The sequence below is a fragment of the Vicugna pacos genome, chromosome 35 (genome assembly GCF_048564905.1).
Source record: "Vicugna pacos chromosome 35, VicPac4, whole genome shotgun sequence".
Classification (NCBI taxonomy): Eukaryota; Metazoa; Chordata; class Mammalia; order Artiodactyla; family Camelidae; genus Vicugna; species Vicugna pacos.
Window position 1 is genome coordinate 35,605,894 of NC_133021.1, and position 21,494 is coordinate 35,627,387.

General features: G+C 52.1%; 1 protein-coding gene across 10 annotated transcripts in view; it reads left to right on the top strand.

Annotated features, from left to right (window-relative positions):
- DIP2C (disco interacting protein 2 homolog C) overlaps positions 1-21,494 on the top strand; it is a 246,481-nt gene that overhangs the window by 178,377 nt on the left and 46,610 nt on the right. For all 10 annotated transcript variants that reach the window (XM_072955125.1, XM_072955127.1, XM_072955128.1 and 7 more), the window contains 11 exons: positions 22-86; positions 2,196-2,289; positions 2,370-2,489; positions 3,741-3,855; positions 8,128-8,267; positions 10,290-10,426; positions 11,479-11,687; positions 12,648-12,762; positions 13,171-13,372; positions 15,654-15,763; positions 17,022-17,102. In XM_072955125.1, the coding sequence (XP_072811226.1) occupies positions 22-86; positions 2,196-2,289; positions 2,370-2,489; positions 3,741-3,855; positions 8,128-8,267; positions 10,290-10,426; positions 11,479-11,687; positions 12,648-12,762; positions 13,171-13,372; positions 15,654-15,763; positions 17,022-17,102 (1,388 nt within the window). The remainder of the gene's footprint in view (positions 1-21; positions 87-2,195; positions 2,290-2,369; positions 2,490-3,740; positions 3,856-8,127; positions 8,268-10,289; positions 10,427-11,478; positions 11,688-12,647; positions 12,763-13,170; positions 13,373-15,653; positions 15,764-17,021; positions 17,103-21,494) is intronic.

The window sequence follows — 21,494 nt, forward strand, 5'->3', positions numbered from 1 at the left end:
TGACTCTTTTTATTTGTATAGCTGAAACGATTGTGAATGTGTTGGATTTCAAGAAAGACGTTGGGCTCTGGCATGGAATCCTAACAGTAAGTGTGGCGCCTGCCCCGCTGTGTCCTGTTTACCTTTGAATGTGCTCAGTGTCGGGGTTAGAGTTCTGACCTGTGTGCGCTGCGTCCTGAGGAAGCCCCTTCCTCCCCCGTTATAAAGAAAAGCCGCCATTGTTAGAAGTGTTAAGTTGTCAGCTGACACAACTCCCAGAAGCACAGCAAACCGGTGAGTCAGTAGCTCCTCGCCTGAGTCTTGGGCACGCACTCTGAGGTTGTGGCCGCAAGGGCCTTTCTCAGCCTCTGGAAGTTCAGCGTCTTTCTCCCCAAGGTTGCACTGAAGACTGCACAGCAGTGCTGCTGACGTCTTGCACGTGGGTCACTCTTCCCGTACATCTGCTTTGGCTGCCATGTTCTTGTTTGTATTGCCTGTGAGTCATCGATAAATGAACATGTCAGTAGTCTGCTGTTCCTTACGCTGCAGGGGAAAAGCACCTCACACGATTTCCCCTTGGCCGCAACGTCAGCACGAGCTGTGTGGAATGTGTCTCGCTGTCGCCAGTGTCACTTGTGCAGTGATGACCACTCAGAGCCGCAGGCATCTTTGATGGAGGGGCGACCTTATTACTTACCACACGCTCGGAGCTCAGGAAGCGTGTGGCGTAGCTGCCGAGACGCTCACTGTGTCTGATCTATACGTGATAATTTCCACTCACCCACTTTTCTTTTTAAGTTTCTTATGCTGAAAGTATCTCTTCTGAAGGAAAAAATTCTAGTTGTTTTATGTGAGTGATAGGAACATAAATACAGAAAGTGGGATTTGTTATTTCCTGATAAACCAGAATTTGTTAGAATAAGAGCACGCAGGCATCGCACAGGCAGAAGCTGGGGCTCCGGCCCAGCCGGCTTCTTTCCCTGTGACCATCTGGACGCTGGTCAGTGAGACACAAGCACAGCCCGCACGCGCACTCTGGAGCCGGCTGGCGTCGGGGAGAGAGCGTGGCACCGCGCACCCTGGCTGGAACTCGGTCCCTCCTTCTGTAGCTTGTCGCTCCAGGCAGGTCGCCTGTGCCCAAGAATCGTCTGCTGCCCAAGTTGCTCTGCACCTCAGTTTCCCTATCTGTCCAGGGGAAAGGATGACCCATTGTGAGAACTAGGTGACCTGATGTTTAATGAGCACGTAGCCCATCCACCTGCTCCGTAACTGACAGAGCTGGTGTCACCACTGCCATCAGAGTTACCCTGTGACCGTCTTGGTTTTGAGGGCTCTGGGGTAGACCTTACTGACACTGTCACCCGCCTGATCACCGTTGCCCTGGATTCTGCCCCAAAACTGGCAGTTTCTGAGTCTCTCTTGCTGCACCTTCTAGAGCAAGGCAGGTCTCTGGCTAGACAGCGCCCACCCTTCCAGGGCGTCTTCTTTACGGTGAAAGATGCTCCCACCCCCAGCCTGAATGGGGAGCAAGCCTGAGCTGAGGGCACAGGCTGGCGGTCGGCAGGCTCACGCCTGGGGATCGGGTGCCTGTGGTCGTCTCCTGTGGAGCTTCTGAGCTGGATGGGCGCCCCCCAGCGCATCTGCGCCCTCTCACTCCCCCTCCACCCACAGCAGGGGCAGGGCTGACAGGGGAACTTTGTCCGCAGCTTCCCCAGTTGTGGCCCCTCACCTGCCAGCTCTGTGAGTGCAGCCAAGCAGGTGTATGAGTCCCAGCTGCAGCGTGCGAGGATGACCATTACGTAAACAGCTTTGATCCTCCATTTTAAAGAAATAAACCGTTGAAGGGTACTGGTCTACATTCGCAAGACAACTTTCCACTGCTCCTGGTGTCTCAGTGTAACGTTTAATGAAGGAAATTAATTTTGTGACATAAAAATTAGTAGAATACACAAGGGAGAATTAAGCCTCGAGACTATGAAAGGCCATTAAAAAATGATCATTCAACTAAAGTTTTTATAAGAAAAGGATTTAGGCTTAGGTTCTTTAGTTGTTTCAGCAGAGGCAGGAGTCGGGAGGATTAGACATCCTTTGAGAAGTCACCTCCACTCCCACAGCCTCTTAAAGGGCAATTCTGAGCGAGAGGCCTACTTGGGTCCCCCCACCCCCGCGTCCGGGCGGAGCCCCTCCCCACTCACCTCTGCCTGTCGTGCTTGCAGAGCGTCATGAACATGATGCACGTGATCAGCATCCCCTACTCGCTGATGAAGGTGAACCCGCTGTCCTGGATTCAGAAGGTCTGCCAGTACAAAGGTGTGTTGCAGGGATGCCCCTTTACCTCGCACCGTCTGCCAGGGCACCTGGCAACTCACTTCCGCCTACTTCTCCTTCAGCAAAAGTGGCCTGTGTCAAATCCAGGGACATGCACTGGGCATTGGTGGCGCATAGAGACCAGAGAGACATCAACCTCTCCTCTCTCCGGATGCTGATCGTGGCCGATGGCGCAAACCCCTGTAAGTGACGGTGCCAGCAGGCAGGAGAGGGCCTCACTCTCCAGGTTTCGTTCTCTGTGCTTTAATTTCCCCTTTTCTAGTCTTTACCTTAGTTAGGAAGTTGTCGTGAGATATTAACCAAGTAGTATCGCTCACCGTAGCCTCTGGGCACCAGGGCCTGAAGGTCCAGACAGCCCTGGGGTTGAGTCCTGCCTCTTGCACCTCCTGATTCTGAAGAGAACGTAACTCACTTGTTACAGCTCTTCTCTGTCAGCTGCAAGGTGGTACTCAGATCTTCACATTCTGTGAGGTTTAAGTGAAGCAGGGCCCATGTACAGCCCCTTGCGGTATAACAGGTGCTCAAGAAACACTATTATTATTTTATGGTCTATAGCAGTGTTGACCAGGAAGTTAGCTTGTCCTTTTTAATGTAATTTGATTATCAAATCTTGTAGCAGAAATTACGTAGGTAAAATAAATGAGCAGTTCCACAGAAAGCTATTAATATACCTTGAGAACTGTTTCACTCAGTCGGAACAAAAACGCAGCTAGCTTATTAATGAGAAGAACACAAGCCACACGCAGCGTGAATGAGGACAGTGAACTGAATGAGAAATTGTTTGGTTTTGACCACATGTGTAAACCCTGCAGCGTGTGTATTTGTAAGTTAAAGCAGCATCCACTTCACACCTCACAGGGAGAAGCTGACTTACAAACAGGTAATTACGTGTTAGTTTTGTAAGTGATTCTCCCATTTACAGAATAAGTCCATAAATTGTGGGCTATTTATTGCACAGTTGGTTTTACCTGTAATTCTGCAGAGTAGTGTGTCTTGCAGGAATCAAGAAGACAGTATCAGGAAGTAGTCCAGCTGATCGGTTCCTACTAATCACTCCTTCATCTCATCCCTCACATTAACGTGGAAGAGTATGTTTCCATTTAGCTGAGTTAAGACTTACCCATCTCTTGGAACAAACATGCATATTGAAAATGGTAGAGTAAGTCTCAGAAAAGTTACTGAACTTCATCCGTCAGCAAAACGGTTTTGATTAAGTGTAGAATTTTGCGTTTTTTAAATTCTTGAGCTCTGTGTTTGAGAGTGCTATCTTTCATTGTAACATAAATGATAGATTATGTTAAATGAAGTATTTTCCATGCTGCCTAACTCCTCATGTGCCCAAACCCTAACTTTAAAAGCACTTTGTATTACAGGATATTTTTAACCAGTCACACACTTCCACCGTCTGATGACCGTCCCCTCTTTCACTCTAGGGTCTATCTCATCCTGCGACGCATTTCTCAATGTCTTCCAGAGTAAAGGCCTACGCCAGGAAGTCATCTGTCCCTGTGCCAGCTCACCAGAGGCTCTCACTGTGGCCATCCGGAGGTACTGGCTACCTTGCTCCAAGGGGGTGGCCTGGGGGCGGTGTCTTTCAGCAGCTGGCAGAGGCCCGGCAGTCATCACAGCTGTCTCAGCATGAGTGCGAGCAGGGCACAGCTTTTCGAGATGAGGTTGCTCTCGTATGTGCTAGAGTGGGCTCTCTGAAGTAGTCGAGACACGTTAGTTACAGGGACACGTCTCGCTCTCGAGATTTGCAGTAATTCCCGAGTGCGTGGGAGTCTGTCCGAGGCCCAAGGAGCAGTACATCTGTCCTGGCTGGTCACCTGTGTCCTCATTTGCTTTTTATCAGGCCCAGGTTTAACTCAAGTGTGGAGCAGAGTAAATGTTAGATGAAGCAAAATTTCTGTGGCCACCCCATGCCCTTTGCCACATGGTTTTCACGTTGTCTTCTTCATCGTCTGCCTTCTACAGTACTGCACATGTTGCACTTCTAAAACTGGTTTTCTGAGCTTCTGAGCCGCTTGGCAGCACCTCAGGGCTCTTGGGCCTGGAATCTCAGGCCCCGTGGGGTTGGGCTTTGGGGTGCTCTTGCCAAGGCCAGCAAGCTCAGTGCCCTTGGCCCCTAGGTTGCTGTGGTATCACCACCTGCTTCAGAGCCCTTGGGGACAGTCAGGGCCGATCCGTGGTTATGACCTGTGGGAGCGCACCTCTCCTGGGGTGAGAGGGCTGGACAGGCGCTTTGACTGTCGGCAGCTCCCAGGTACCCACACTAACGTGGGGAGGGATGCCTGCAGCCTGTGCACAACTTACTCTTCAGCACCTTGGGTTCTATGTCTCAGTAGGGTTTGGTTCATGTCATACCAGGGTGCTCCGTTGTAAGAACGGACAACAGACCTTTCTGTGCACAAAGTCCATGAGTTCTGCTCTCTTTACTAAAAGATTTGGCTTCCCAAAAATTCACTGGAAAATTGTCCTTAAAAGAGACGCCTTCTGATGCTTTCAGATGTTTATTGATGTGACATTAATCAGACCTCCTGACTAACAGACTGAGAAATTGAAAATCTTTAAAGTATCAGAAGCAACTTTTTACTTTGATTGAATGAGAAATTTAAAGTCTATAACAATTTAAATTGATGAGGAAATATGGCACCAGGAACCAGAATCTACTACTTGGACTTTTTATTTCCTGGGAAGTTGTTAACAGAGATAGAGATCATCTGATTTGGTTAATAATGACAGAAGGACAGATTAAATGCATCTTACTCATCACATTAGGAGCAGTTGTAAGGCTGGTGGTCAGCGTCAGCATGAGCCTGCAGAAATGGGTACTGCTGCAGGGCAGCCTAGCCCTGAGGTGGGGGCGTGGGGTCTGAAGGCATGCGGAGCCGCACTTGGAGCCTGGGCGGGGCACTTCCTGTCTGCAGGGGAAAGTGTGGTGCCTGTCCCCGGGGGTTCCCGTGAGCAGTGGGTTCGCTAACAAAATGCTGGAGCAGCATTCTGAGTACATGGTGCGGTACGTGCGTCTAGTGAGTGAAAAAGTAATACTATGCGTACATTCGCAGTGGGACTGCAACGTGACAGTCTTTTGGGAAGGTACTTGGGCTTTATTAAAATTTTAAATGCATGTGCTTTTTGAGTCTTCCATTCGCTTTCTAGGTATGTATCTTAACCGAAATGTTTCCAAATGCTTAGAAACTAAATGAAATAAACATTCATATCGCTGAATACCATGTAACAATTAAAATGGGTCAATTCACAGGTGTGTCCAGGACACACGCCTTACATGCTCACATGCACACACTTACGTGGGAGGATCTGCAAGCTGTTTGGTGAGAAAAGCAAGTTGCAGAAGCATGTGCATGTGATTCTGCTTTTCTTGGGATGTAAATACGTGTGTGTGCACATTTCTTATAGAAATGCATATTAAAGAGGCTGGAGCTTTAGGTTTAACGTGTGGGTCGGGCTGCCTAGAGGAGGAAGGAGGGCGGGGGAGTGAGCAGGGGCTTTGGCCTTTGCGGTGTCCTCCTGCAGCGTGTGGCTTGTCCATAGCTTTGCTGTGCTCACGTGTTACTCATGTCACTTACTTTAAAATATCTTGAAAAGAAAGCTCCCAGGAAACTAAGAAGTGCTTGGTCGTCTAGGCTAGAGGCAGGGGCAGTGCTGAGAAAGGGGGCGGATGGCTGGGCAGAGGCTCTGCTGTGGGTTAAACATTGCTTCTTACTATCACCAACGCAGGAAAGTGGACCTCGTGACTAAGCCAGCAGACTGTGCGGTGCTGGGTCTTAAAAAAACTTCCCCTCCTGGCGTCTCAGGTGCAACCTAAGTTCTTAAATCTTCCCATACCTGGCGTGTGTCATGGCTAGTCCAGCATTTTGCTTTCATGTGGCTTTTTACAAATAAAAACAGGTGTACTTTTAAATTATTACTTGGAGTATTCGTTTGCTAGGAGCCTTTAAACAGTAGAAGTTCACTGCCCTGGTTCTGGAGTCTGGAAGTCTGAGGTGAAGGTGTCGCAGAGTGGCTCCCTCCGGGGCTCTGAGAGAGAGAGACTCTGTTCCAGGAGCCTCTCCCACTGCCGCGAGTGCACCGCCTGGGCTCTGCCTCCACCAGCCTGCCTTCTCCCCAAGTCTGTCTCCCTTGTCTCTTCTTAGAGGGACGCCAGTCATTGGATTTAGGGCCCCTCATCTTAACTCATCGCACCTGCAAGGGCCCCGTTTCCCAGGAGGGTCACACTTAAGGTTCGCAAGGTCAGGACTGGGACACGCCTTTGCGAGGGACACAAGCCAACCCACGGCAGACACTGAGGGTTAAGGTTTCTGACTCTGACGTGGAGTCCTGACTGAGAACGGGGGTGAGGGAGTCCTGGCAGCAGAGGGTTCCTGCCTGGCTCCTCTGTCTTCCATCTCAAAGTGTCGATTTGTTGGGGTCTTTAGAAAAGAAAAAGCCAAAGAGGGGATCAGTATCGATTCCAGTGTTTGGGGCACATTTCCAGGTATTTTCACGTGGGTCTTACTGTTTCAGAAGACTTCTTTTATATCCCGTCAGCGCTGTTCTTTTTGATTGTGACAGACAGAAAAGCTCTATTTTCAGACTTTCTTATGCTTCTTTGCTTTTTAATTGAGGTGTAATTGACATTGGACACACACTTCTTTCTAAAATGCACCAGTTACTTGATTCAAATGAGGTCTTTTTGGAAATTTTAACTTTTATGTTTCCCATTTATGTTTTTCATTTCATTATAAACCTTGCTGATATTTTAAGGCCAAATAGGAAACTTCTATTTTAAGTCCATATTTTACATCCTGAAACTACATTACGGACTTGTATGTGGAAAATTACAGAAAGAAATGTGATGTTTACCTGAATTGCACTCTAACCTTGCTCACATTGAAGAAACCTTAGTTTGCAGGGATAAAGTCCATGCTCTTGGAAATGTGTTATTTATTCACTGACTGTCAGCAGACGTTTATTGCGATATACTATGCCAGGGGTGGGGTCCAGCAGTGACCAAAAGGAAACCCTGCTGCCCGCAGGGAGTTCAGACCCTGATGGAGGCGGCCTGCACGGATGGTTAGATGATGCTTGCTGTGGAGACAGCAGTGGGCAGAGCTATTTTGGTGGGGTGATGAGCAGTGAAATATTGGGGTCACCTTGGAGGACAGTGAGGTAGAAAGCCAGTTGGCCACCTGCCAGAAGAAGATTCCACAGAGGCAAGAGCAAGGGGCTTGAAGGGAGAGCAAGGCCGGATGCCACGTGGCCATAGGAGGAACAGGGTGGAGGCGAGGCCGGGACAGCAGAGAAGGCAGAGCCTGGGAGTGGCGGGACTGTGCTTTCCCCAACACTCACAGCTCGTCTCATCAGACAATTCCCAATTCTCACAGGTACAACAGAGCACGTGCCTACACAGTGTGCATCGGGCCTGGAGGCTGGATGCACTGAGCCGCCGTTTCTCCTCACTGCTACCCTCTTTCGTGGGGACGGGACTCCCCCTTCCTAGCACTTCTCAAACTTGGAAAATCCGACCTTGCAGAGAGAGGGAGTGGGGAATGGAGAATGGGCTGTCTGCGGTGGAGGCAGGGTGGTGAGAGAGCACTGCAGGGTCTTCATGCTTGAGGCACTTGGATGTAGATGAGTCGACGTTAGTGTCCCCCAGAGAGTAGGTGCTAAGAACAGTACGGGGACACGTGGCAGCCATGCTGGCTTTCAGAGGCCTTCAAGACCAAGGGTGCAGCCCCGGTCTGCGTGAAGCATGTTTACACACGTGTCTGTGCTCTGACAGCTGGCGCGCTTCTAATCAGATGCAAACTGCTGTTACAGGCCCACAGACGACAGCAACCAGCCCCCGGGCCGAGGCGTCCTCTCCATGCATGGCCTGACCTACGGGGTCATCCGAGTGGACTCGGAAGAGAAGCTGTCTGTACTCACTGTGCAGGACGTCGGCCTCGTGATGCCTGGAGGTGAGTGTGGCCCCAGGCGCAGGCGGTGTGTGCATGCAGGTCAGCCCCCAGCCTGACCTGGAGTCTTCTCAAGTGTTTCCTAAGCTGCTCCATAACACTACCTCACCTGACAGAAGAAAACCCAGAATGTTCGCGAAACTGAGGAAGGGCCTCTATGCCGCGTGCGCCCTGGGACCCCTGGAGGCACCGGTGCTGCCCTGCACTCGCAGTGGCACCTGGGCGGCTGGCCCCTGAGCAAAGGTCAGGCTCCCACTGGTCATCCTGGCACATTGGGCACCTGGATCCTTCGCCGGGTTTGCCTTCAGCACGAGAGCCCTTTTTAAAAAGTCACAGACCATTTGCTTGTTGAGCAGAGGTGAGGCTCCGGGAGAAGGGCCTTCCTTGCTGAACCCCTTCTGCCTTCCCCTACCCTGTGCTGGGGCACCTCCTGCAACTTGCTGGTGGGAGACAGAGCCCGGTTTGGTTTGAAGGGGCCCTGACCTGTCCCATGCTCCCCACTTGGTGTTCCTGGGGCAGTTCCTCCAGGATCTGGGCCTTCCCCTCTTGAGGGTCCTCGTGCTCTCAGGTGTGGTCTCACCTTTCGGGGGAAGAGGGGCTTGCATCCACATGCAACCCCCTGCAGCCGGCCACGTGCCCGCACTGCTGCTGCCTTGGCCAGGCCTCTGGCCTCCATTCCTTTCTTGCTTTAAAAAACACTTGTTTTTCAAATAAATAATAGTTCCCCAGGTTTCCAGCCTCAAAAGATGAGATGATTATAAAATATAAAAAGCCTCCTTTCCAACAGGAGGCAACCGCAGCGGAGACACGTGTGGACGTGTACAGACTTATGGATACGCAGACACTGTAGACGTGTACATGCACATACAGGCATGCACATACACGTACAGACATGCACACACGTGCAGGTGTGCACATACATGTGCAGACATGCACACACTCGCATATTCTTTTTCCTGTTTCTTTTTTTAATTTAATGTGATGATCGAGCCCTGTGTGTCCTTAGGTCCTGCATCTTAAAGCTCATTTGTCAGCAGCATGTGAAGAGCTCGCAGGCTCCTTTCCAGGCCGAGTAGTGTTACACTGTCTGAACATGTAATAGTTTATCCAAACCCTCCCTGTTGGGCAGTTTCCCACTTTTTGCAGCTGCAGGGTGTTTGACGCAGGGTATAGCTCGTCTGTGCTCCTGTCTCTAGACGGGTGAGCCAAGAGTGGATGGGCACACGCCCACGGAGCTGTCAACCCCTGGTGTCCCCAGGCCGGCTGCGGGATTCACATTCCTGCCACTGGTAGGGGTACCCTCCTTCTGCATCCGCTCCCTCGTCCCTGGCACACTTTCAGACTTTCTGACTTTCACCAACCTGAGGGATGAAGGATATTTCAGTGTCATGTTTCCTGGAACTTCTCTTAGCAGGAGTGAGCTGAGTATCTGTCTCCCTGCGTTTCAGCTGGCTGGTTTTGACGCAGAACGTCCTTTCCCCTCGGTGCCAACCACGGGGTCACAGGAAGCCTTGTTAGCTCTTCCTGCAGCTCAGCCTTCGCAGCATTCATGCCGCCTCCCTGAGCTGCGTCCCAACACGCCCGTGCTCTGCGGGTCACCATGGGCGCAGTGTGTGCTGCGGGAATTTGAGAGAAGACTAGGCTGCCCATGGCCATTGGGAGGTGGTCTGCTTAGAAGAGCTGGAGAGGTGCTCTGTGCTCTCCGGTCTCAGAGTTCAGGCTGCGTCCCGGGGGCTGTGCACTTGATAATGAAATGCAGTGTGTGGCAGTGACCGTCAGGCTTACTCTAAGTGTCACCCTCGTATCTGGATGGCAGAAAGGGTTACTCCCTTAAATACGATTTACACACTAAAATTAAAGCGGTTGGAATTATTTCCTGATGTTACAACTGTGAGATCTGATGTTTTGCTGTAAACGCTGCTCTGTGCACTTGCATTCTCTTTTGAATCCTTTTGTTTCTTCTCTCTGCCTCCCTTCCTCCCCACTGCCTCCCTGACATTCCCCGTACTGCCTGTCTGTGCTCAGCCATCATGTGTTCGGTGAAGCCGGATGGGATTCCTCAGCTGTGCCGGACGGACGAGGTCGGGGAGCTCTGCGTGTGTGCAGTTGCTACAGGCACATCCTATTACGGCCTCTCGGGGATGACCAAGAACACCTTCGAGGTAGGTGGAAGGTGACAAATGGCCACTACCAGGTGCATGAAACATGTGAGAGAGAAACATAAAACACATTCACAGTCATTTAAATAGCTGCACTTTCTCCTGCCATTTTTTATGGTTTTCAGTAAACGTGGCTGAGTTGGAAAAAGCAAGTACAGTTTCTTTGAAAGGGGCCTTTTTAAAACTGCTCTCCTTGCCCGTTTAGTACGAGCACAGCTGACAGACAGGTGGGTGGCTGGGCGCCTGCAGTGCAGGCTTGGTCTTGCAGGGCCGGGAGCAGCGGCCCCTCAGGGCTGTCATCCGGAGCCAGACTTGGCCGGGTGTGAACAGACACACACACTGCACAGGTGACTGCCTGCACCACCCGAGCGTGCGTGCATGTGTGCGCACAGGTGTGGCGCATGGTTAGCGTGGTGGTGGGAGGCTAGGGGGTAAGGCCAGTGGGCTCAGCCTCAGCGCTGCACCCAGTTTCCTCAGAAGGTATGTGATTCGCGACCCTGGGAGGAGCGCATTCTGACTAAGTCGTGTGTGAGAAAATGAGAATTGTTTGGGGATAAATTTCTAAACATGCAGATTTTGGATGTGAACACGTGCAATATGGTGTCTGGTCCATGCAGCGTTGCTGAACGTGGATTTAAGTTTCTAAAACGCCCCTGAAACTGAGCGAGACACGGTCTAACCAAAACTGGTCTTTTCTGTGTGACTTACTTGTCGGGTTGGAGGAAACTGGGTTCGAGTCTGAACTTGTGGTGGGGCTTGCTTCCTCTGTGTGTTTCTTTCCAGTGCATTTCAATAAGGGAAAATAGGATTTTAATGAATAGGGAGCATTTCACAACTGACAGATGTTGTTTAAAAGGCACTTTTTTTCTCCACTCACTACTTTAATGCTGTGGTTTTATTAGCAAAAGAATTAGTTGGTTTTAGACCACCACAGTCCTCTTAAGAGGGGCTGGGGCTCCTCCTTGGGTCCAGGTGAGGAGCCCCCCTGGAGGAGGGTGGAGGGTAGGGTGGGTAGGGTGGGTGGGCCCCCCCGGCACTCAGCCGCCTGTCCCCAGGTGTTCCCGGTGACGAGCTCGGGGGCCCCGGTCAGCGAGTACCCCTTCGTGAGGACAGGCCTGCTGGGCTTCGTTGGCCCTGGGGGGCTTGTCTTCGCGGTGGGCAAGATGGACGGGCTGATGGTGGTCAGCGGGCGCAGACACAACGCCGACGACATCGTGGCCACCGCGCTGGCCGTGGAGCCCATGAAGTTCGTCTACCGAGGAAGGTGAGCGCACTTCTCCGCAGACCACACTTTCTAGATAACGCTCATAAATTGCTCTAACGGGACGACCTGTCCTCTTTGACGTGAAGCCACTGGAGTCTATGACTTCTGAGATTCCACGAGGTTCTGAATGTCCAGTTTTACGGAACTTTCCTGAGCCCATAAATATATTTCCAGCAACTTCCCTTCCGAGTAAAATAAGAATATCCGTTTGAGAAACGTACTTTTCGTAAGTAGCTACACAGGAAAGAGCCTAGCATTTCTTGCTGCAGCTCATTTCAAATGACCCAGAGGTGATGGTTGAGCCCCAGCTGCCTAGAAAGTGGCTCTTGGGCTTCCCCCCGACCCAGCGGTGCCCCCGCCCACCTTGGCACATGGTCAGCACTGACCCACTGTCCACGGCTCCTGAGGGGTTGCTCACTTGGAGGGCATGATCGCTGCTGTGGATCTTACTCAGGTTGCCAAGGAAATGGGTGTGGGAGGAGCTGAAGCTGAGTGTTGGATGTGCAGAGGGCACCCCAGAGGTCCGGTTGCCACGGCCCACACTTCCTCTGAGAGGCAGACACGTCTAGTGGAAAACTGGCACATTAGCTCCCAGACGACAGCTTCCTGCTGATGGGAGAGAGTTGCTTCACAGGTGCAAACTCAAGATGTGAATTGCACGGCTTGCCAAGTTTCAGCTGTTCTGACAACGGCTCCTTCTGTCTACTGAGAGGCAGAGGCCGGTGCCCAGAGCCACAGGCGGGCTCCACGGGAAATGTGAGCGGTTCTGCCCCTTGGCGCCCCCAGGCCTCCCCCAGAGCTGTGCTTACCTTGCTGAGCGCATGGGAGTTGAAGCTGCGGTTTCCTTCCAGAGGCCGCTGTCGCCCTGGGAGCCAGCTGCGAAGCTCCTTCCAGCAGGGCTGGTGCTTCCGTGAGCATCTGCAGCACGTGCTCACTGCGCTATCCTGTCTGTCCCCACAGGATCGCCGTGTTTTCGGTGACTGTCCTGCACGACGAGAGGATAGTGATTGTGGCCGAGCAGAGGCCAGACTCCACGGAGGAGGACAGCTTCCAGTGGATGAGCAGGGTGCTGCAGGTAGTCCTCCTGGCACCCCCCACCCTGCGCCCCTAACCTCTGGGGGTGTGGCTGCTGTGCTCTCTGGTCATCCCCGCACTCACCCAGCAGCTGTATTGACCGTGAACTCACAGTTGCGTCCTAGGGAGGTGGCTGTACAGACTGAGATTCGGGTCAGGGTTCGGGGATTTGCAGAACTGGCTCCCACTTGCTTGTGGAGTCTCGAGGGGACGTTTCTGTTATGACCTGGAGCACGTGCGTGCTGTTCCACATGTCCTGCGGTGCATTCTGCTCAGTGAGGTGTGGTGAGCCAGGGGCCCCCCTTGTGCTGTGTCAGCTTCTGTGTGCTGGGTTTGCACATCTGAGGATCTGCTCCAGGGCTGTCCGTCACACCTGGTTTCACACAGTTTCCTCTCTGTGACTTTGCAGGCGATCGACAGCATACATCAAGTTGGGGTTTACTGTCTGGCCTTGGTTCCGGCCAACACCCTCCCCAAAACCCCACTCGGGGGGATCCATTTGTCCGAAACGAAGCAGCTTTTCCTGGAGGGCTCGCTTCACCCCTGCAACGTCCTGATGTGCCCCCACACGTGCGTCACCAACCTGCCTAAGCCTCGGCAGAAGCAGCCAGGTATGTCCAGAGGTCGTGCAGGCCCGGGTCCCCGCCAGCAAGGCCTCAGCCTCCCCTCCGGCCTCCCATCACACGCTCCCGGGGAACTCAGCTCCCTCCCACGCAGCCCTTCTCCCCAGGGTGCGGTGGGATGTGGCATCTCTTCTGGGTGCAGCTGGGGCTCAGACCTCGATCTCCTGGGTGGCCCTTGGCACAGAACCTCTCAGGGTCACAGCTCCCTCGTGCCCAGATGAGCATGAGGCTTCCTTCCATGTTCTGTGAGTCGAGCAGTCGACACGCGGGAAGCACGTGGAAGCCTGTGAGGAGTTGCGCTGCTCTGCCACTTGGGGTGCGTGGGCACCACCTCCGAGTCATCCTCCACACAGCTCATCATCCTGCGCTTCGGGCTGCACGTGGCTGTCAGTGGAGAGGAATTTATTGCAAGAACATGGGTGGTGGGGGAGCAGCCCCTCCGCCAGTGCAGGAACGGGGTCCCGGCCTCCAGCTTGACGTGCCAACCTCAGGCAGGCAGGGCGCCCTCAGGCCAGGGTGCTAGGACAACAGACAATGCGTACATGGCACAGATTTTACAAGGAAACGAGGAAGCTATGCCACAGCAAGGTCAGGAGCTGACCCAAGGCTGTGGGGCCAGAGTTCAGGAGAGACAGAACCAGACCTGACGGCTGTCTGCTCCCCCGATAGGGTGGCAGTGGGGCCAGGTTTAGGGGCGAGTCAGCTAGAGGTGGTCAGGGGGCACGGGTCCCAGTGCAGTTGGTGGTGGCTGTAGGAACCAGCCCACCCCCGGGAAGGGAGCTTGGCTGAGATGGGGTGGGCGGCCCCGCCAGGGTTCAGGTGAGGAGGAGCGTGGGCACCGGGGCTCTGACTCCAGGCCGCTCGCTGCTGTGCCCTCTGAGCACAGCGTCCATGGGGTGGTTGTGATCCTCTCCCGGCGCAAGACCTAGACAGTCACAGCATGCCTGCTTTCCTGGCACCTTGGGTTTGTGTTTACAGTGATAAACACTGCTCTTCCTCTTAAATTATTCTCTTGTGTTCTGACTCCTTAACTAATGTTCCTCCTCCACTTCTTTGCTCTCACCTCTGTTGCACCCTCTCAGTCCCTGGCTTGTGTGAGTGTCGTGTAGACCAGAGTCACGTCTGACCGAACCGTCCATTTCTTTATTCTACGGGCAATTGCTTCAAGTGGCAAAGCCACTGAAAGACACAGCTTGTCCTTCGTGAGCCTAGGAAGTGGATGAAAAATAGCCTCTTTTGTCTCCTCTGGCCTCTGGGTGTGAACAGCACTGGGACTGACACAAGGTGGCTCTCGGCATGGATTTAATCAAGCCAGGGATGAAACCCAAGTTGACCGCGTGATCTTTGTGATCTTATACTGCGGCTCTTTCAGTGAAGCTCTCCCAGCCTCCTCTCCTGCTCCCCCCCACCCCTCACTGACCCACACTCACACACCGGCCCTGTACTCTGCAGCGTCTGACCTCCTCCTGAGGTCTTGGTTTCTATGCATGTGTGTAATGAAAATGTATGAATGGTAATATGAGAAAGGTATCTACGGTTTCTTGCAATCAGAAATTTTGAAAGAGTTTCTATAGTTCTTTAAGAAACTTCTTTCATTAAAAAAGAAAAGCTGCCAGGATGGATTGTATCTGCTTTTCCCTCTTGAAATGCTTCTTAGACTGGAGTGAGCGTTGGTGGTCAAGTCAGTAACAGCGACTAGGAGGGGTGTGGGCCGTGCGGGCGCGGGTTGGTTTGCTATTGCCCGGAGACCCCGAAGCCTTCACAGTGATGAGTGAGTGACTGTGTCCTCCCCCTTCTGCCGTGTTACTCCTTGAATTCATCCAAAGAAGCACTTACTAAACACACACGGTATTTTGTTGCTGTTGATGGTCAGCTCTCGCTGACGTGATAACAACAGGAGCAAGACGCACATCTTTACCTACTTTGAGACACGTCACGTGCTAAGTTCTGAACTTGTCTTCTGCGGTATTTTCATCGTCACTGGAATGAGTAGGTCTTAGCAGCCCCCCAGCTGGAAACCAAAGGCAGCGACTCTGTAGAGCCCGGGAAGTTTTGCAGGAGCGTGGCTCTGTGGACCCTTGTCAGGGCTGGTTCACATTTGCTGTCATTGTCGTCGCAGTGGCTGACTTGAAGCCCTGTTCTCGTGAGACTTTTCAAAGCTGGGGCTTCGGGAGGGTTCTCCAGAGTGAGCTCTGTACCGAAGCGGGAGGTCGTGTTTTCAGGAACTTCATCACATTTTCCTCACGTGTGTGCCGCTGCTTCTTTCCAGAAATCGGCCCTGCCTCCGTGATGGTGGGGAACCTGGTGTCTGGGAAGCGGATTGCACAGGCCAGCGGCAGAGACCTGGGCCAGATAGAAGACAACGACCAGGCCCGGAAGGTGAGCATGGAGAGCCAGACCTCGCCAGTTCCTCTCCACCTGGCGCCCAAGGGCCGGACCACAGACGTCATCGACTCCCACTCCCTCTCTGCCAGCCCAGTCTGTGTTCCTACCTTCCACCTGCCCTCCTGGTCCCGCAAGCGACACCATGTGGCTCTATAAGGAAAGCGCATTTGTTGGGAGATGCAGTGTTGGGGGACGCTTGACAGTAGCACAGTCCCAGGACTGGCAGGCTTGCGGCCAGTGTGGGTCCCTTCCTGTCCTTTTATCCCCTGAGCACTTGTTCCTGGTTCTCCCACAGCCCTGATGTGACACCCAGGCTGCCTCACAGCCACATTATTGCGAAGCTACAGTCCTTTGATTGTCGGAATTCAAGAAAATATCAGTTCAGAACCCAGGTCTGGGAGGCAGACATTCTTAAAGCAGCCTTGGGATCTGTGGGAGAAACTCCATGTAAACATGAAAACTGGTCCCGTGTGGCTGCGAGTCCCCATGATGACCATTCAGCCCCAGAACTCCTCCCGCTCTCCCAAAGGTAGTCCTGCTGTGGGGGGGCTCCCAGGAAATGTGACAAAGCAGTCACTTAAGATAATGCCAATTGGGTAACACATGATAACATGTTCAGTGAAAGCACTGGATCACCATGTTCCCCAGCTCGTAGTGCATTTCTTTCAGTCGTGGATTAAGGTGAATATGTGGGTATTTGCTGTATCCTGACCCTAGTGCTGTGTCCTGGCGTGAAATAGGGCCATCCTTGTCACCAGACTGTCAGCCTGGTGCCTACAAGCTGTGTGCTTTGCAGTGCTGTTGAACGACTTCAGGGATGACCATTGAAAAACAAATTTAAGAGATTCCATTCTTGAAGCAGGGTCGATCTGATTCTGTCATTGCAGCCCCCAGACATCACTGTTGCATCTTCTGGAAGCCCAGGGGAAGGGGTTTTCTGTGTCAGTTATCCTGTCTGTGAGGGGAGTGAACGGAGTCTTCCCGTCCATGGGGAGATTTCAGAACTCTTCCGTAATGGAGGCAGGGCACCAGCCCTCTGGCCTGTGAGTCTGAATCAGGCACGGTGAGTTCAGGTCGCTGCCAGGAAAGCATCGTAAGCACCTGCTGGTTCTGCCGATTATATTCGTCAGGGATGATCCCCTCGCTGTGTGAAGGCACCCTGAAAGCACTCAGGCAGACCACGCCTGTTTAAATGTTGAGGTCAGCCCGGCTCTCGGGACAGTCTGGACCTAACGGCTGTGCTCTGTTCCAGTTCCTGTTCCTCTCGGAGGTCCTGCAGTGGAGGGCGCAGACCACCCCTGACCACGTGCTGTACACGCTGCTGAACTGCAGGGTGAGGCCCTGGGCGTCCCCGTGGGAGCACGTGCCTGAGCTTCTGTGTCTCTTTCTCGGGCCACACCTTCCACCGCAGCCTTCCCTGACTCCTGTTATTTATGTGTTTGTTTGTTGCTGTTTTGACTGAGATCTCTTCACCTAGGGAAGGTTGCTTCTAAATATAAGGGCTTGAGCATCTGGACGTATGTGTATAGTGTATTTTAGCAATTTTTTTTGCAATGTTTTCCCCCCAAAGTGAGTTGCTGAATGCCTACAACAGAGAACAGTTGCAGACTTATGAGGTATTAATGTCTTTATTTTTTATTTATTTATTTTTTTACTAAACTACATTTTTATAAGTAAGATGTCATGTTTTAATTACAGGCTTTCATTCTTAGGAATGAAAATCATTTCTATTTTATCCTTGAGGTTTATGTGTTCACGTTTCAGATTAAAGAAGCAAACTCACCAGGTGTTTGTTGCATAATAGTGTTCAAGAAGGAGGCCTTAAACATACAAGCAGATAGTATCAACAAGAAATTTAAATGCAAAAATCTTAATATGCTTGTTAACTTTTCATTTACTTTGGAAATAAAGCCTGGAAAATGGGTTTAAAATGTAGGTCTTCTTGACCAGTAAGGCTACTTGCAACTTTAGGAAGTGATGGCTAATCAGTCTCTTAATATCAAAGTCTCAGTGCACCAAGGCATCTGTTGCCTTTTAAAGCAATAGATTAAAGTCAAGTAAAAAGAAATGCTAATAATATAAGTTACTCCCCAAATCCCTAGTTCGGATATCCAGCTTTCTGACCAGTTTGTGTGATTTAGTTCACAGAAGTAACCCCATCCTCCTCTGTCACAGCTTGTCTTGAGTTGCCCTGCAAGCTGAGTTGATCCCAGCAGGTCCTTGTTCGCTGTGTCTGTTCAGGGCGACCCCCCTGGAGGGTCTTAGAAAGCACTCCTGCACCCTGGCCCCCGTGAGGAGAGTTTGGTACCCCACCTTTTGGTGCCTACCCTGGGGCTTCATGGACCCTCTTCCCAGGATTAAGGCTCCCGCTGTCCCTCGGGCTCGCAGGTGCACGGCAGGAACCCCGAGGACCACGTGGTTGCTAGGAGCCCTGTGTCTGAAACACGCCCGCTTTCCTTGTCTTTCCTCCGCCCCTTCCTCAGCCTGTGAACATGGACAAGACCACTTCCCTGGCTCTGCTGCCCAGCTGGCCCTCAGCTCTGACACTTCCTGTGTTTCTCTCGCGTCGCCCTTTCTGACTCCTCCGTCCTCTGCACGAAGCACTACCCCTGGAGGCTGCTCGTGGCTTTGCCTTCTTCTTCCAGAGCTTCTCGTGGCCTCGGGAGGCTTCCAGCAGCACTTGCAGGGTGGCAGCTGGAGCCGCACTCCAGCCTGACCCCAGTCCCTGGGAAGGACGCCTGCTCAGATGGCCTCCTCTCAGCTCCCTGAGCGGTGCAGTGGCGCTGCCCGGCAACACGGGCCCGGACACACGGCGTGCCGCCTCTGGAACCTGCAAGCAGCGAGAGTCAGGCTGGGGTCACTGCCATATTTCAGGCTGGGCGAGGGGAAGGCCGCCGTGCCTGCCCCAGATACTCTGGAGTGTAAGCGATCGCTTAGGAAATAGTAGCCACTGCCCCACCCAGGACACAGAGACCCGAAAGTGACTCAGGCAGGTTCACACACTACATCCCGTCAGTGGGAGGGAACGAGGGCGACAGAGCTCCTCTGACTGTGTCTCTCCTGGGGATCTGCCGTCAGCGGGGCAGACCTCAGATTGCCGGTAGGGTGATGCAGGCACACCCGGCTTGTTGTCAGCAGGTGTGACCTGTGGGGCCTGTGTCCCCATTCCCAGACCCTGTGTTCATGGTCCTTTGCTCCAGCTGGGCACTGCTTGTTAGGGGAAACGTGGTCACTGGGAACAACTCGTATTCTGAAGAGCGCTTCATCCGCGGATCAGCGGGGTGAGCTGTGGAGCTCAAGGCTGTGAGAACATCTGCTTCAGGTCAGCACCGAGATCGTGTGGCCCACAGTGGCCTCTGTCTCCGGAGGCTTTCCTGACGTGGAGGCGGCCACAGCCTGACCACCTGGAAGGGTCAGATCAGAGCCAGACATCTGTGTTCACTCCCACCCTCTCTGACCCGCTGTGTGCGCTTACAGCAAATGTCCAGCCGGAACCGAAGGTCAGGAGCATCACGTCCATGGTCGTTACAGTGTGGTTTCCACTTAACCCTCTAGTTCAGGACTGTCCAACAGAAATAAAACACAAGCCGCACCCCAGTGTAATGTTTTCTAAAAGCAATATTTTAAAAAGGCGAAAAGAAATAAGTGATATTCATTCTGAAATGTTATACTTAAGTCAGTAAACTCAGACACTGTCCCCCCAGCATGTGGCCCCAGAGCTCTTCCAGGCTTCCGCTGCCCCGGACAGCTCCTTCCGTCGATTGTGAATTCCCCAGCTTGGTCATGGCTCACCTAAAACGGGGACCCATTTGGTTCTTGCCTGTTGCAGACGGTAGCACGCATTGGTTTCCTCCCTGGCAATGCAGTCGGGGGGGTAAGAGTTGTGTGAGATTTGCAGTAGGGGTGGGGACGTGATTCATGGCAAATCATGGAAGGCTTGCATCCTGGGAACTTAGTTCATACAAAGGAGCATCTGTTATTTTTTTGAAGAGAAACACCAGCCAACTCTAAACCTTTTTTTCTTCTTTGGGATTTTAAAATGTAAACCTTAACTTGGCTTTTTCTTCATTCTTGGTTATATTTTCAGTTGTCATTATTTAATTTAATATAAAACTTGTAAATGGTGCTAAATTGGCAGTCGTTGACGCTGAAAGCTGTTGTCGTCAGAACAGGGGTCACGTGGTAGATGACCCTGCACTGCCACCCTGTCATGGCACCAACCAAGACCTCTTTTGGGAAGATGCAGCCCTAATTTCCTGTGAGGTACTTTTCCGTAGAGCCACCTCCTTAGGCAGTGGGCTTCCCCGTGGGACATCCGACTTCTCCCAGGAATGTTGAGGGTGCAAGGCAACCAGTAACCTAAGGATAAATCCCACTACTTCATGGACCCCTGTGACATTCATGTTTGTCGTGACAGCGAGTGGAAAATACAAAGTGTGTAGCTGAAAAGCAGTGGCATTTCTCCCGAGGTGAAAGGTGCCGTGTTCCAGCGTTTGGGCTAGATTTCTAGACACCAGTCTTGGAGGTCTCTCTGTATTGACCCAGCTTTGTCGCATTCTCCTCTCTGGCTCTTCCACTTCATGTATCTCTTGCTATTATTTTTAGACCTTACTCAGAAGGAACACAGTTAAGGGACGAGATGTGTAAGCTCAGCCTGTCCACCACATGAGGGCCCGGTCCTGGCACAGCAGGACAGGGCTGGAGCCAGCCGGACAGCCGCCTGGCAGCCTCCCTCAGCGAGGGCCCCGCATGTTGATTCCCAGGGTGGTTGCGGCCACCCGGGACCCTGGGAGTAACACCAGGCACTGGTAATTCTGTCCCAATGCCTTGTGACCGGCTCTCCCTCCCTCCGGGTCCCTCCCGCCAGGCAAGTGTTCCGTTTGGGTGGGAGTTCTGTATCTTCCCACACGTCGCCACCGGGTCCCCGGTGTTCCTTAATGGCCCTGAAGGTTCTGGGCTCTTCTGTCCACATGTTCTCCTCCCGCATGACCAGCTGCTCCTTGAGGCTCCTTTCTGCACATGGGACAGTGTTTTCCACAGCTCCCCACTGGCTCACTCACGCTCCTTGGAAGCTCCCCACCTAATAAAAGTGTCTGGCCTGGGCTTGCTGACCTGACGCTCCCGGCCAGTTCGCCCGCTGCTTAAGGAAAGGTCGTTCACCCTGTCCATCCCTGTGAAGTGGGATGTGATTATGAAGAGCAGTTTTAAACAGCTTGGACAGTGCCCTCTTCTTCCCGGGAATGTGCGCAAATGAAAGCCTCGTCCTTAGGAGGAACTTTCTCTGGCTACTTAACGTGTTTATAACTTGCAGCTTATTCATGCTTTTCTTTTTGGTATAAAGAATAAGTATATGTATTTTGGTATCTCTTAGTACCGATTTTGCTACTGATTTTCCCTATTAGTGCCTTTCAATCTAAGTGTGCTTTACAATTGCTTCTGCATGTTTGAAAAGTCTACGTTAGATAAACTTGACGATTCATTTTTTTCTTTCGTAGTTTTTTTTCGTTTCGTTTTGTTTTGCCTGTTGCTTGTTTGGAGGTTTGTCTGTTTTCTGACCTCCCTGACTTTTGATGTGGTCCTTCTTAAAAATATTTTTATTATTATTATTTTTCATAGTATGAGTCCTACAGATTTACTGCTAATTTGTATTGCCCATGACAGGTACACTTAAGTCCCAGAATGACTAGGTTGATTTTTCCTTTGGAAGTTTTAGCTATTTTTGAGG